This window comes from Pimephales promelas, chromosome 4 (assembly GCF_988280905.1).
Source record: "Pimephales promelas chromosome 4, fPimPro1.hap1.1, whole genome shotgun sequence".
Classification (NCBI taxonomy): Eukaryota; Metazoa; Chordata; class Actinopteri; order Cypriniformes; family Leuciscidae; genus Pimephales; species Pimephales promelas.
In genome coordinates, this window is record NC_142772.1 from 3,204,087 (window position 1) to 3,220,178 (window position 16,092).

Sequence of the window (16,092 nt, forward strand, 5' to 3'; positions counted from 1 at the left end):
GTACTAACAGCATTACATGCAACTAACCCTCAACCAAATCCTAATCCTACCCTAAGTACAAGAAGTTGCTTAATATGACTCAATACTTAAATATATAATTACACTGTAACAATGACACCTTAAAATAAAGTGTGACCCAATATTTTAATTTCATTGCTGTTACCATGCAACTAAGCGCCCAAAACAAACCTGGCTCATTTAATAAGATAATATAATATTACTTATATACTAGATGTTTAGAAAGATCAGTTTACACAAACCTTGCTTAAGACATCAGGATTGGGGTCATTCTGTAAAAGCACAGCGGCAGTGCGGGTGTCGTCGTTTCGGGCAGCGATATGCAGTGCGGGAAGGCGGACCTTGCCCTTAGTACCGTGGTTGATGAGCAGGGCCACCACATTCTCATGGCCCTGCTGAAGAGCCACAGCAAGAGGGGTAAAGCCATCCTGAGAGACACACAAACATACAAAACATCACGGGAACATCCATAATTCTCTGAATAACCGGAGTGAAAAGAGCCGGTTAAAGGTGAACAGTGTGATTTATAGCAGCTTGTTTCACAGAATGAAAGATAAAAAAGGTAATTGCGACTCTTTATCTCGCAATTCTGACTTTATTTCTCACAATTGCGAGATATAAAGTCAGAATTGTGTGATATAAAGTCGCAATTGCGTTATAAAGTCAGAATTGATGATCTGAGGGGAAAAAAGTTTTCCTTGGAATTGGCCTGATAACTCGCAATTGCGAGTTTGTATCTCACAATTCTGAGAAAAGATGTCAGAATTTCGAGATTTAAACTCGCAATTACAGTGGTGTGAATAAGTTTTGACCCCCATGCTAAAGTTGCCTAAAAAGAGGAATAAAAAATCATCTTTTGGATATTGATCTTAATGCCTTAATTAGAAAAATGAGAAACTCCAACCTTTAAGGACGCAAATTTTCTTTGTGAATGAATAATGTATCATAAATAAATAAATGTTTTTCCTTAAAATACAGGGTGCATAAGTCAGAACACCCCTATGTTATATTCCCATAGAGTCAGGAAGATTTTTATTTTTAAAAGCCAGTTATTTCATGGATCCAGGATAATATGCATCCTGATAAAGTTCCCTTGGCCTTTGGAATTAAAATATCCCCACATCATCACACACCTTCCACCACACCCAGAGATTGGCATGGGGTACTTTCCATAAGATCATCTTTTAATGCAAATCAAACCAGCTATTAGGCTAACTGAAGTAAACCCATGCCAATCTCAAGGTGTGGTGGAAGGTGTGTGATGATGTGGGGATATTTTATTTCAAAGGCCAAGGGAACTTTATCAGGATGCATATTATCCTGGATCCATGAAATAACTGGCTTTTAAAAATAAAAATCTTCCTGACTCTATGGGAATTTAACATAGGGGTGTCCTGACTTATGAGCCCTGTATTTTAAGGAAAAACATTTATTTATTTATGATACATTATTCATTCACAAAGAAAATTTGTGTCCTTAAAGGTTGGAGTTTTCCTCATTTTTCTAATTAAGGCATTAAGATCAACATCCAAAAGATGATTTTTTATTCCTCTTTTTAGGCAACTTTAGCATGGGGGTCAAAACGTATTCACACCACTGTATGTGTTATAAAGTCAGAATTGCGAGATGTAAACTCGCAATTGTGAGAAAAAAAGTCGGAATTGTGAGATAAAAAGTCTCAATTCTTTTTTCTCAATTCTCTCAATTCTCGCAATTGCGACTTTATTTCTCATAATTGTGACTTTATTTCTCAGAATTGCGACTTTATTTCTCATGATTGTGACTTTATTTCTCAGAATTGCGACTTTATTTCTCATAATTGCAACTTTATTTCTCAGAATTGTGACTTTATATCTCAGAATTGCGACTTTATTTCTCATAATTGTGACTTTATTTCTCAGAATTGCGACTTTATTTCTCATAATTGTGACTTTATTTCTCAGAATTGCGACTTTATTTCTCATAATTGCAACTTTATTTCTCATAATTGCGACTTTATATCTCACAATTGCGACTTCATTTCTCGGAATTGCAACTTTATATCTCACAATTGCGAATTTATTTCTTATGATTGCAACTTTATATCTCGCAATTGCGACTTTATTTCTCAGAATTGCAACTTCTTATCTCGCAATTGCGACTATTTCTCATAATTGTGACTTTATTTCTCATAATTGTGACTTTATTTCTCATGATTGCGACTTTATTTCTCAGAATTGCGACTTTATTTCTCATGATTGCGACTTCATTTCTCAGAATTGCGACTTTATTTCTCAGAATTGCGACTTTATTTCTCATAATTGCGACTTTATTTCTCATGATTGCGACTTTATTTCTCATGATTGCGACTTTATTTCTCATGATTGCGACTTTATTTCTCAGAATTGCGACTTTATTTCTCATAATTGCGACTTTATTTCTCATGATTGCGACTTTATTTCTCATGATTGCGACTTTATTTCTCATGATTGCGACTTTATTTCTCAGAATTGCGACTTTATTTCTCGGAATTGCGACTTTATTTCTCATAATTGCAACTTTATTTCTCATGATTGTGACTTTATTCCTCAGCATTGCGACTTTATTTCTCAGAATTGTGACTTTATTTCTCAGAATTGCGACTTTATTTCTCAGAATTGCGACTTTATTTCTCAGAATTGCGACTTTATATCTGTGATTCACACTCAGAATTCAGTTTTTTTAATGACGTTTCCATTTAGTAAAATTTAATAAAATAAAACAACAATAAAAAAACGCTGAAAACTGAGTGAGAATCACAGTTGAATTTTTGAATTAAAATTATTTTCAGTTCACACTTAGTTATATTCTTTTAAAGAATATGATTTGCATAACACACACTCTATTTAACAGTCTTTTCATTAATTACCTCAGTTGGAATGGTCTGATTGGCTCCATTATCCAGGAGAAACTTCACGACCTCGAGGTGATTCTCTTGTGCAGCCATGTAGAGAGGAGTGAAGCCCTTCTGTTGCAGACAGACATAAACACCCATATGCAGATACAATAGCCAAACTAACACAAGCACACAAATACACAGATGACAATAGAGCCAGAGAGATTTTAGTTCGGACAGCAATACTACATAAATTCAAAATGATTCAACTGTTTAAATGAACTATAAAACATCCAACTGGAGAGAAGATAGGTAAATGCTCACATGTAATACAACATATCAATGCCTCATTTTTAAAGAAATCCCTTTGAGTTTTTGCTCACCTGAGACTGAGCATTGACATTGGCTCCATAGTTGACCAGCTCAGTGACCACCTGTTCTTGACCAGCTAAGGCTGCTATGTGGAGAGCAGTATTTCCTTTCTACAAAAGAAATATCGTATTAAATGTCACGATGACCAACATTATACAGTACACTCTTAGAAGAAATGGTTCTATTTAGAACCAGAAATGGTTCCATCCCCCGCTTCATATATGGAACTCCAAAATGGTTCCATTTTGGAACCATTTTTTTTTTTTTTTGGTAAAAGGTTCTATTGGCCAAGTATGGAACCCCAGGGTTCTATATAGAACCCAGAGGAACCCTTTTTTAAGAGTGTATAGAACCTTTTAGGGGTTCCAAATACGTAGCGCTGATAGAACCTTTTAAGGTTCTATATAGAACCTTTTCTTCTAAGAGTGTACATTCAAAACTATACTTGTAGGTAATATGATATTATTGCAATATCACTAAGTGTACTTAAAGAGAATACCCAGATTGGGTGTTGTTTTTCGCTACATATTAAGGCCTGTTACGTGTGTTTTAGCTGGGAAGGCTCTTTAGAAATCTGGCACCCTATTGAACAAAGTTAAACTGAGAGAGCGCGCGTTCACAGACACCAGAATAAACGAGTTCACAGTAATGTTCATCAGGAAGTAAGACAGTGTGTTCAGTTCACGTTCGCCAAAAATATGAACCATCGTTCATTGAACGCGTTCAGGAACGACACTGTCCCTACTGTATAACAGTGAAAACACGGAAAGCTGGAAATTTACGTCAATGGTGGCGAGAGAGTTACAGGAGTAGTTCACTTTTGCTGATAATTTACTCACCCCCATGTCATCCAAGATGTCCATTCAGTCGAAAAGAAATTAAGGTTTTTGATGAAAACATTCCAGCATTTTTTTTTCCATATAATGCACTAAATGAGTCAGTTTGTTCATTTAGTTCGTTGAATGAATCAAATGACTCTAAAAAATGTGTTCATTTTGATGAACGAGTTCGAACAGGAGAGTCATGAACGCGCATCACAGAACAGAGCAAGGCAACCATTTAAGCTTATAAGACTTAAGGCCATTGCACACCGAGCACGAAATATTCGTATGCGTATTTTCGTGTTCGTCAGCTTAAAAATTCGTCACGCATAGAAACCTTGCACACCGAGTCCGTTGCGTATTTCTTAAACCTTTGCGGGAAAAAACGCAAAAATACCAAATGGATTCGTCAAGCAGTGAGGATGATTTTTGCCCTCTCTCTTATTGAAAAGGGAAGAAAGAAAAAAAATATTACGTCCATCCAATCCTGAAATTGCGCCGAGACCGAGAGGAAGGAGACTTTCCTTATCAAGGAGTTGCGAATTTATCCTGAGCGATTCAAAATTTACCTCAGAATGTCAGTGGGACAGTTCGATGCTTTGCTAGCGATTCTAGAGCCACATATTAAAAACAAGACCACCAATTTCCGTGAACCAATCGATTCTGAACGGAGACTGGCAGTGTGTCTGAAATGGACCAGGTATGGACACACACACACACGGACAAACACACACCCGCGCGCGGCCCGTTGGAAGCGCTGGGCAGACAGAACAGCTAGGCTGTTATTGTGTATTGTGCCCAAATACATTAGTTATCGAATAAGCTGCTCAATCACACCTTTTTCGATCCTAAATTTCAATCTGATTGAAAGGGGAGGTTTATTAATTTCATAATCCAATATAGAGAAGAGAACATAAACACTTGATCGAATTGAAAACCGAAACTGAAAGCACGGCGCATGAATGATTTGAGGACGAGCTCCCCCCGGCCCTGAATTGTCAAAAGACCTCTCAAAATGCTGGCTCTGGATGCGAAAAACGCAGAAAATCGAACCCGATCCGATTAATTTTATGACGGACGAAAGTTTCGGAGGCGGTGTGCAAGCGTGACTGACATAACGTGAGGTCGAATTTTTTTTTTAACGTGCGAAAATTTCGGATGCGAATTTCGGACTCGGTGTGCAATGGCCTTTAAACTTTGTTATTTTTATTTTTAAATGAGTGATCTTTTCACTAGATAAGACCCTTATTCATCGTCTGGAATCGTTTAAAGCCCTTTGAAGCTGCACTGAAACTCTCATTTGGACCTTGAACCGTTTGGACCCCATTGAAGTTCATTATATGGAGAAAAATCCTGGAATGTTTTCATCAAAAACCTTCATTTCTTTTCGACTGAAGAAAGAAAGACATGGACATCTTGGATGACATGGGGGTGAGTAAATTATCAGCAAAAGTTTTTTTTAAAAGTGAACTACTCCTTTAACATCCAAACACCTTGTGTAGCTTTTTGTAGCTCTAACTCTTACCTTTGTGGCCGTCTCAAGTACAATACCATGGTGCAGTAGTTCCAGCACCATTTTAACGTGGCCTTCCTTCGAGGCCAAGTGCAGCCCGTTGAGTCCATTCTGTGAAGGGAAAGAGACAGCAGAGCAAACTCACTCTGAAGGTTATTCAATCTCAAATCATACGGCAACATCCCAAAGAGACTGAAATGGGGAAGTGGGAGGTTTGTAGTTAACACCCACTCTCACAAAACACATGGAGCACTTTCAAAAGACATCAACCGATGATGATGATGATGATGATGGGTGGATGGCAGGCCGGTGGTCTCTCTGCTGGGAAGAATACGGGCCATGTGGGATAGGTCTAACCTCACACAGCCTTCCTTCAGCCTCACAGGACATGTGAGGTTGGACCTTTCTCACATTGCTGATATTATCCCCTCTGAGTGTAGAGACCACTTACCCCATCTCAATGTGACTCAGAAACAAGCACAGGAACCAAGAAACAAAAGAAAAAGGATGGATGGATGAAAAAATACTGAACATTTACAAAGCTGCATCTGAAGAATATCACACAACAAATTCATTCATTCATTACATATATATAGCGCTTTTCTCAGCACTCAAAGTGCTTTACATAGACGACGCTAACCAACAACCAATGAGCAACACCACATGGATGATCATACGGAAGCTTATTGGTGGAGAGGAGACTTAGTGATGAAGCCAATGAGTATATATGGGGATGATTAGGAAATCACATTTGGCAAGGGTCACATTTTTTATGACCACAGAGAGTCAGGACCTCGGTTTAACGTCTCATCCGAAGGCTTGTTCATATAGATGTGGAGATTTCAAACTCTGGGTCTCTATCACCTTATAAGCCGTCATTGAAAACGAATTAAGTCAGCTAATATGATTCATATTCTTCTGATTTCCCCTATGTTTAAAAAAAAAATCAACCTTTTGATTTAAAAAAAAAAAAAAATCAAAAGGTTGAAAAAAATAAAAAAAAGGTTTAAAATTTTTTAAAAAAGTCAATCTTTTTTATTTTATATATATATATATATATATAAAAAGGTAAAAATGCAATGAAAATACAGGTATGGGTACTTGGTATCGGACTCGTTCTGGATAAATTCCAATTGATTAAAAACAATAAAAAATAAACAAATATTAAAATAAAGAGTATATTGAGCACTGAATAACATATTTCTGAAAAGGCAGTGTATAAAAAATAGAGCCAGACCGATATATCGGCCGGCCGATATTATCGGCCGATATTAGGCTTTTTCCATAATATCGGTATCGGCAGTTATAATGGCCGATAAATGAATATTTAAAAAATAAAATAAAAATGGACGAAACACGCTTTAATCATCTCTCCTTGGCCTGTTATATTGAAAATGTATGTTTTACAATTTGCAGTATGATGTTATTGCTAGATTGACTAGCTAACCTGACATTGTAAGTATAAGGTAGCTTATATAAGGCAATGTAGGGACTAATTATTATTATTTTTTTATCAGAACTTTAATATATTTTGATGTTCCTCTGTTCTGTTGTGACAATAAAAGAAACAAGTTTCTTTTTAAAATGCTTTATAATATTATTTCAGTTAAAACTCATAAATAACTACAAATAACTATGTTAGGGAAATCTGTTAATGTTTTGTTGCGCGTTTCTGAAAAATAAATAAATAAAAAATATCGGCCGATATATCGGATTTTAAAACCAAAAAATATCTGTATCGGTATCGGCCTTCAAAATCCTTTATCGGTCGGGCTCTAATAAAAAAGTAATATAATATTAATATTTCTTGTATTTTAAGTTAATTGGACAATATATTAAGCCAGAGAAAATACACTGTAAAAATGAATATGCTTTATCTAATCAAAAAATTGTGGCAACAAGTGATATTATGAATTAAACTTAACACATTAGAATTGAGTAATAATTAATAAAATTAATTCCTTAAAAGTTAACAATTTAACATAAACTGATGTCACCATTATGGTGATCGGTGTGTGTTTTAAAATTACGGTTTCCGTGATTCTGCTTGTTAACATCAGGTGTCTTCAACGTTGTCAATATAAAATAAAGAGTTCTCAATTAATCTTTGACGTCTGTCTGTTAGTGAGATATTTTTGTTACATTATTTGGTGTAAACTTTACTCAGTTTAAATGGTTAACTTTTAAGGAATAATTTGATTCATTATTACTCAATTCTAATTTGTTAAATTTAATTAATAATATTGCTTGTAATCTGTTGCCACAATTATACTGATTAGATAAAGCATATTAATTTTTACATTGTATAACACTGTATATCAATATAACTTTGATTTTTTTTACCCCATTGACAATTTGCTTTTGTTGCCGAAATTGTACAAAGATTTTAATTATGCGGTAAGAATAATAGATTTAATTCAAGATATGAAGAGTTCAGATGCAAAAGCCTCTAAATGCCATTTGAAATTTTCTTCTTTAATGATGCTTTTTATCAAACTTGTATATTTAAGTTCAGTAATTTCACTTAAATAACAATTAATAGGTAATTATCATTGCCATTTAATTGAAATTACTGAACTTAAATATTCAAGTTTGATCAAAATCGCCATTAAAGAAGAAAATTTCAAATGGCATTTAGAGGCTTTTGCATCTGAACTCTTCATATATTTACTGAAAATCAATACACTTGTGTAAATAAAAACACTTGTGAGTGTATCTTGCTTTAAGTATATATTTTAATGGAGGGCAAGACAATAATACTAACTAAGAATAGGTTATTTTCCAGTATAGCCTTCATGTATCCTACACTCTAAAAAATGCTGGGTTGTTTTAACCCAATTTTGGGTAAAATATGGACAAACCCAACTATTGGGTTAAAATTATCATTTAAAAATTTAACCCAATGGCTGGGTTTGTCCATATTTTACCCAAAATTGGGTTAAAACAACCCAGCATTTTTTAGAGTGTACTGTAGCTCAAGCGTCTTGCAGCTTAAGGAGTTTTTCAAAGAGCTCAGCGGTGCATGTAGTCGAGGTCACCGAAACCCTCCAGAGAGCTCTGAGGACCTGCTCACACGTTTGCTACAGTATAAGGACTAAATGGAGAAAAGCGCTGAAGTCATCACTCACGACACATGCGGTCATTAATCAAAGGGCATTATCATCTCAATTACAGCTGGCGTTCCTGATAGACCCACCCACAGCAGGAAACGTCAGGGTAAAAACAGGCCAAAGGGAAGAGAAGCGGACGTGAATGCAACTACTGGGCATACACACAATAGCATTTGTGCACAATAGACATGCAGTGCAATTAAAAAATGGATCCAGCCAGGCATGGAAACAGAAAATGTACAATCATCTCACCTCATAAATGGACAGACGTTACACCAATCAATATTAAAATTCAGCATTAGTATCTTACTTTTCAGGCCATCAGTTACACTCTAAACAATTCAGGGTTGTTTTAACCCAAATTTGGGTCAAATATGGATAAACCCAATCGGGTTAAAAATTCTATTTAACCGTAAAACCGTATTCTGGACAAATGTGGGCAAAATAGGTTTGATTTCTTTTTAAAAAATACTTCCCTTGATCTGAGCGGTAAAAGACTTTTCTTATTTTTATTTATTTGTTTTTTTACGACATTAAAATATCATTCCAATAAGTTCTTAGAGCTAAAACCTAAAGATAAAGTGACTTTGCCGTCACCTGGTGTCTTATTTTGGGCTTATTTTAGAATGCTCGAAATTACAGTTTTTCCTATTCATTTCTATGGGTGCCCATTTTTGACCCAAATACAAGATTAACCCTCTGGGCTTCTTCGTAAATGGGTTACACTTAGCTTCCTCCCGGTCAAAAACAGACGAAGCCTTACTTCTTCCCAGGATAACCATTCAAATATATTTTTGTTCTATAATATTTTCTGATTATTATTTAGAATTTTTAGAATTTTTTATGATACTTTGCATTAATTATATAATTTTTATGAGCTATTTTTTCCATTAGAATTAATATACATATTTTTATTTTATATTTTTTTTATTTTTTTTCAATAAATACAACATTTCACATCAAAATAGAGTGTCAGCTAATAAAAAAAAAAATTCAAGTAGAAGAGCGCCACCTAGTGGCTTTAAAAAATAGTTACATGTGTGCAATGTCCTGTAGAGCCTGTAGGCTGCCTATAGCTTCCTATTCAAATACATAGAAAGGCTTTTTGATTCTTTTTGTTGGTTTAGACATGATTTCTCATGTCTGTGTGCGTGTGTGTGTGAGTGCGCATTTGAGCAAGCATATTCTACAAATTTGCTGGTGCAGTCTTGCCAGTTTATCTGTGTATGTGTGTGTGTTTGTGTGCGTGTGTGTGTGTGTGGGGGGGGTCTTATTTGCACTCTTGATATTTTAGAGCGTCACCCCTTCATTGCTGTACACTTTTTTTCTGCACAGTTGCTGATCTGTAGCTTGTGCCACCAAAAGTTTCTCTGAGTTTTCCTGTTTTTTCGTATTTCCCATTCATTTCCTATGTCGGTCATTTTTGACCGGGAGGAAGCTAAGTGTGACTTTTTTTTTACGACCCTTTAACAAATCAGAATCATCTCCTTGATTTTTTTTGTGTGTTCATATAGATAATACAACAAAAGTCACCTAGTTTCAGCCCGATCCGATCAAGCAAAAAAATTAAACATTTCAAAACGTAACAGTTTTCGGTCATTTTTGACCGAAGAAGCCCAGAGGGTTAAGGAGTCCACCATCACTCCATCCAGCATAACCCAGTCTGGACCAACGTGGAATTCATGCTGGATTTTCAATCAAACCTTTCAAACGCATGTTTAAGATCATCACGTGACGACATTTGATCTCTTATTGAAGCCTGGCTGTGACTCTGAGCTTGAATGTGTTCCTCTTTTGAAAAACCAATGATGGCATGATTGGCTGAGTTGAGGGAGTCTTACCTGATTGGCTGTGTTGATGTCGATGCCATTCTTGATGTGGTCTAGAGCCTTGTCCAGATTACCTGAGCGAGCGGCACGGAGGAAACTGGTGGTGGCATCCTGGGAAAAAATACAGGAAGTAATACAGAGAGATAGAATTTATAAAATAAGAGTTTTTGACGTGATTATAACATGAAAACGAAAGGCCAGGCATTCTGAATTTTGATAAACTTGAAAAATCGTGTTTGATACGATAACAATCGTGACATGAAATTTGATTAATAGTAGTATAATTTAAAGAACTAAATGGGGCAACAAAAGAAAAACAATAAAGGACACGCTTTTCAACATTAATACACAAATGCATATTTACTGTACACACACACACACCAAAGTGTTAAGCTCCCATGAAATGAATTTACAATTTCCTTCCAAGATGATCAATATTTTAGGTATTTTCTTCCTGGAAGAGAAAGACAAATGTGCAAAAATGTGTATGGTATACCTGCTAAAAGTTTATTTGGTCAACTTTAAGAAGTACACTAGCATTTAGATTTCATGGGGTCTTTTAATATTAAACATATGTGTTTCATTCACTGATCAGTGTTACTGAGCTATATACTGTAATACTGCAAAAGAAAGAGAAAAAGATAGGAAAAAGTTTAATGAGTTGTTCTCTTCTCAGTAAGAATTTTTGGCATCAGGTCTCAAATATGTGCATGGAGACAAACTTATACTTAATCACATTCAGCAACACAGGCATACAATCACAGAGCAACTTTTTCATGAAGGAACTGGAAGCTGATGTGTGAGAATTATATCAAATTGTGTTATTAATTCAAATGAATAAAAAACATTGATCATTATACCATGGTTACATTCACTCGGTGTACGAAGAATCGTTCACATCTTTAGCCAAAGACTGAAAGATTTCTCGAAAAATAATTTAGATTCACATTTACAAATATTCCAACCAACCTACGTGGATATGCTTCTGTCGAGTAGTTCACTTGATAATTTACTCACCCCCGTGTCATCCAAGATGTCCATGTCTTTCTTTCTTCAGTCGAAAAGAAATTAAGGTTTTTGATGAAAACAATCCATGATTTTTCTCCATATAATGGACTTCAATGGGAACCAAACGGTTCAAGGTCCAAATGAGAGTTTCAGTGCAGCTTCAAAGGGCTTTAAACGACGTCAGACGTTGAATAAGGGTCTTATCTAGCGAAACGATCGCTCATTTCAAAACTAAATAAAAAGGTTTAAGTTTTATAAGCACAAATGCTAGCCTTGCACTGTTCTGTGATGCGCGTTCGTGACTCTCCTGTTTAAACTCGTTCATCAAAATGAACAAATCTTTTTTTTTTAATCATTTGGTTCATTCAACGAACAAAAAAAATTAGATTCTGGTGTCGTTTAAAGCCCTTTGCACTGAAACTCTCATTTGCACCTTGAACCGTTTGGTTCCCATTAAAGTTCATTATATGGAGAAAAATGCTGGAATGTTTTCATCAAAAACCTTAATTTCTTTTCGACTGAAGAAAGAAAGACATGGACATCTTGGATGACATTGGGGTGAAAGTTTTTTGCTGATGCTGATATTTTTCAAAAGTGAACTACTCCTTTAAGTGCATATGAACAGATTTCCACAAATCAACACGTCCTTGAAACTGGGATGTTCTTTGGAATCAGTTTAAGTACATTGTATCGGTTCCGTCGTTGCTGTGGTGATGACAATCGGAATGTGTGAGAGTGTGTACCTTCCCTCGCAGCAGGGCTACTCTCGCTCATCAAACATCCTTGACAAGTACATGGAGACACGGCACACATGCAGAACAACAAAGTGTGAGTTGGCATGGGGATGACTCGGTGACCTCCCAAGAATTAGGAGCACCATTTCTCTCCCCCATCTCTCCGCGAGTCGCTCAGACGTCTGTCTAGTGCATGTTTACATGGGAAAAATATTTAAAGCAGCAGAGATAACGTCGGCACGCTCTGACTTTGTAAGAATTCTGAATTATCACAGTCACACATAGCTGTGCTTAAAGGAAATATTGGCACAAAACGCATGCATGGACGCAAAACCACTGTAACGTTGGCTCTACATTTTATTTGACTTTTTACATATGATTTTTACAGTTGTCTGTCCTAACACCACATGCTATTTTGAACACACTCTAAAAAATGCTGAGTTGTTTCAACCCAATTTTGGGTCAAATATGGACAAACCCAGCCATTGGGTTACATTTTTAAATTACATTTTTAACCCAATGTTTGAGTTTGTCTATATTTTGACCCAAAATTGGGTTGAAACAACCCAATATTTTTTTTAGAGTGCAGACAAAACAAAAGAGACAGCATCATGCCATCCGTAAAAAGTCTATTTCAAATCTGAAATAAAAAAAAACCTAGTCTGATTTAATCTGAAAATCACTATAAATTAAACAGTTTTTGCTTATTTGATTAAAGTCATAGGTTGGTATATAAGTTGGTTGTTTTTTGTGGGTTACTGCTAAAAACACTTTTAGCAGTACTCTAAAACTTGCTGGGTTGTTTTAACCCAACTTTGGGTCAAATATGGACAAACCCAGCCACTGGGTTACATTTTTAAATTACATTTTTAACCCAATGTTTGAGTTTGTCTATATTTGACCCAAAATTGGGTTGAAACAACCCAATATTTTTTTTAGAGTGCAGACAAAACAAAAGAGACAGCATCATGCCATCCGTAAAAAGTCTATTTCAAATCTGAAATAAAAAAAAACCTAGTCTGATTTAATCTGAAAATCACTATAAATTAAACAGTTTTTGCTTATTTGATTAAAGTCATAGGTTGGTATATAAGTTGGTTGTTTTTTGTGGGTTACTGCTAAAAACACTTTTAGCAGTACTCTAAAACTTGCTGGGTTGTTTTAACCCAACTTTGGGTCAAATATAGACAAACCCAGCCACTGGGTTACATTTTTAAATTACATTTTTAACCCAATGTTTGGGTTTGTCCATATTTGACCTAAAGTTGGGTTAAAACAACCCAGCATTTTTAGAGTGTAGGAAGAGTGACATCTCAATAATTGAGATGATTCAAATCTTGATGTTTTCGTCCTCCAGTCTTTTTGTTTTTAGTCATTTCAATGCATTTTTAAGACTGCCATTGAGTAACCATTTAAGGAGAATGTATGCAAAAAGTGCAATCGCTGTATATGAGTGTGTTTGCAGCTGATAAGGGCATTCATGTACTGTAGACCACACCTAATACTTTGCCTCTGGGTTGCCAAACTCTCCAACAAACCAAACGCAGCAAAAGATGCTGTGTTCAAAATGTAAATTCCCTCAGTGAAATAAAGCATAAATAAAGAATGAATGTCCACCGAAATCTAAACCTCCACATGGATAGGTTATCAATATTGCATGATTCTGCATGGTTTTCTTGGACAATGCATCCTAACAAGTACTGTTATGAAAGCATGATTTTAGAAGCAAAATAAATGGCCATTTATTAGAGCAACGCAGTCCTGTTGATTCTTCATTATGATTATGATTATGAGCTTTCAATGCAATGCTGTAATTACCTTACAAAAGGCAAATGCCAACGTTAATATAGCTAATAAAACCTATAATAATTTTAGGGAAAAGAATAAATGAGCATGTTAGCACCCACCCCAGCTTTCCCCCCTCTCTCTAAGATCAAGAGTACTGCAGCAGACAGGATGACATCATCACTGAGACGCAACACTGCAGTGTGTGTGTTTATGACTGCATCCGAGAGAGAGACGGAGCGGGTCTTTAAATCCCCTCTACTGAGAGAAACACACACAAATTAATGCAATCCGCCAAAATAAGGAGCAGCGAGAACAGGTGGTGATGCGCATTTCCCATGCACGAGGATCCATAAAATTGCATTGCTGTATTGGTGTATTAGTAATATATACTTAAATCTTGCAAGACTGAGAGCATGAACTCTTTCGCTTTAAAATCGATGCCTTCTCTTGCTTCTTCCTTCTCCACATCGGATGTTCAGATGCCTTATCACACCATCACATAAATGTGTGTTTTGGATTTTGTGCATTGTTGTGGACAGCTAAACTATCAGTCTTTACGTGCATCTCCTGTAAAAAGCATTCACTCACACAACATAAAAACACTCATACCAACTGAGTAATAACTACACTCTGAAAAATGCTGGGATGGTTTAACCCAATATTGGGTCAAATATGGACAAACCCAGCTGTTGGGTTACATTTTTAATCCAACGTTTAGTTTGGTCCATATTTGACCCCAAATTTAGTTTTTTTTTGAGTGTACGCTCTAAAAATGCTCAATTGTTTTAACCTAACTTTGGGTCAAATATGGACAAACCCAAACGTTGGGTTAAAAATGTAATAAGATTTTTTAACCCAATGGCTGGGTTTGTTCATATTTGACCCAGGGTTAAAACAACCCGGAGTGTATTATTATGTGTGCATGGATAAAGACTTGTTTCACTGACAATTCATGCTACAGATAACTACTATTTTATCAACATGTTTGAAATTGAATGATAAATTAAAAATGAGACCATGAATTATGATTAGCAGAAACAAATAAAGTATAAATACAAACTCTAAAAATGCTGGGTTGTTTTAGCCCAACTTTGGGTCAAATATGGACAAACCTAAACATTGGGTTAAAAATGTAATTAAAAAATTTAACCCAATGAGTGGGTTTGTCCATATTTGACCCAAATTTAGTTAAAACAAATTTAGTTTTTTTTTTTGAGTGTACACTCTAAAAATGCTCAATTGTTTTAACCTAACTTTGGGTCAAATATGGACAAACCCAAACGTTGGGTTAAAAATGCCATTTAAAAATGTAACCCAACAGCTGGGTTTGTCCATATTTGACCCAAATTTAGTTAAAACAACCCAGCATTTTTTATTTTTTTTTTTGAGTGTACACTCTACAAATGCTCAATTGTTTTAACCTAACTTTGGGTCAAATATGGACAAACCCAAACGTTGGGTTAAAAATGTAATAACATATTTTAACCCAATGGCTGGGTTTGTTCATATTTGACCCAAAGTTGGGTTAAAACAACCCGGAGTGTATTATTATGTGTGCATGGGTAACATAAGACTTGTTTCACTGACAATTCATGCTACAGATAACTACTATTTTATCAACATGTTTGAAATTGAATGATAAATTAAAAAAGAGACCATGAATTATGATTAGCAGAAACAAATAAAGTATAAATACATTTGAAGCGATAGTGGGCTGGATGGCTTTGTCCCATTTTAGTTACACTTTATTTTAATGTGTCCTTGTAACTACACTCTAAAAACAATGCTGGGTTGTTTCAACCCAAATTTGGGTCAAATATGGACAAACCCAAAAGTTGGGTTAAAAATTTGGTCCCACTTTATATTAAGTGGCTTTAAGTACTATGTACTTACATTTAAAAATAAGTACAATGTACTTATTGTGCTCATTTTGTCTTGTAAATCACTTTTGGTGCTGTTGAGGTGGGATACAGGTAAGGTTAGGGACAGGTGTGGTGGTATGGGTAAGTTTAAGGGTAGATTTAAGTGTAAGGGATGGGTCAGCT

General features: G+C 35.5%; 1 protein-coding gene across 15 annotated transcripts in view; it reads right to left on the reverse strand.

Moving 5' to 3' along the window:
- ank1a (ankyrin 1, erythrocytic a) overlaps positions 1-16,092 on the reverse strand; it is a 157,675-nt gene that overhangs the window by 84,636 nt on the left and 56,947 nt on the right. For 14 of the 15 annotated variants that reach the window (XM_089129824.1, XM_039661689.2, XM_039661687.2 and 11 more), the window contains 5 exons: positions 10,530-10,628; positions 5,591-5,689; positions 3,256-3,354; positions 2,906-3,004; positions 261-446 (listed from right to left, as the gene is read on the reverse strand). In XM_089129824.1, the coding sequence (XP_088985950.1) occupies positions 261-446; positions 2,906-3,004; positions 3,256-3,354; positions 5,591-5,689; positions 10,530-10,628 (582 nt within the window). Of the gene's footprint in view, positions 1-260; positions 447-2,905; positions 3,052-3,255; positions 3,355-5,590; positions 5,690-10,529; positions 10,629-16,092 lie in introns of those variants that run through there. The other variant, XM_089129831.1, reaches the window with a different exon arrangement.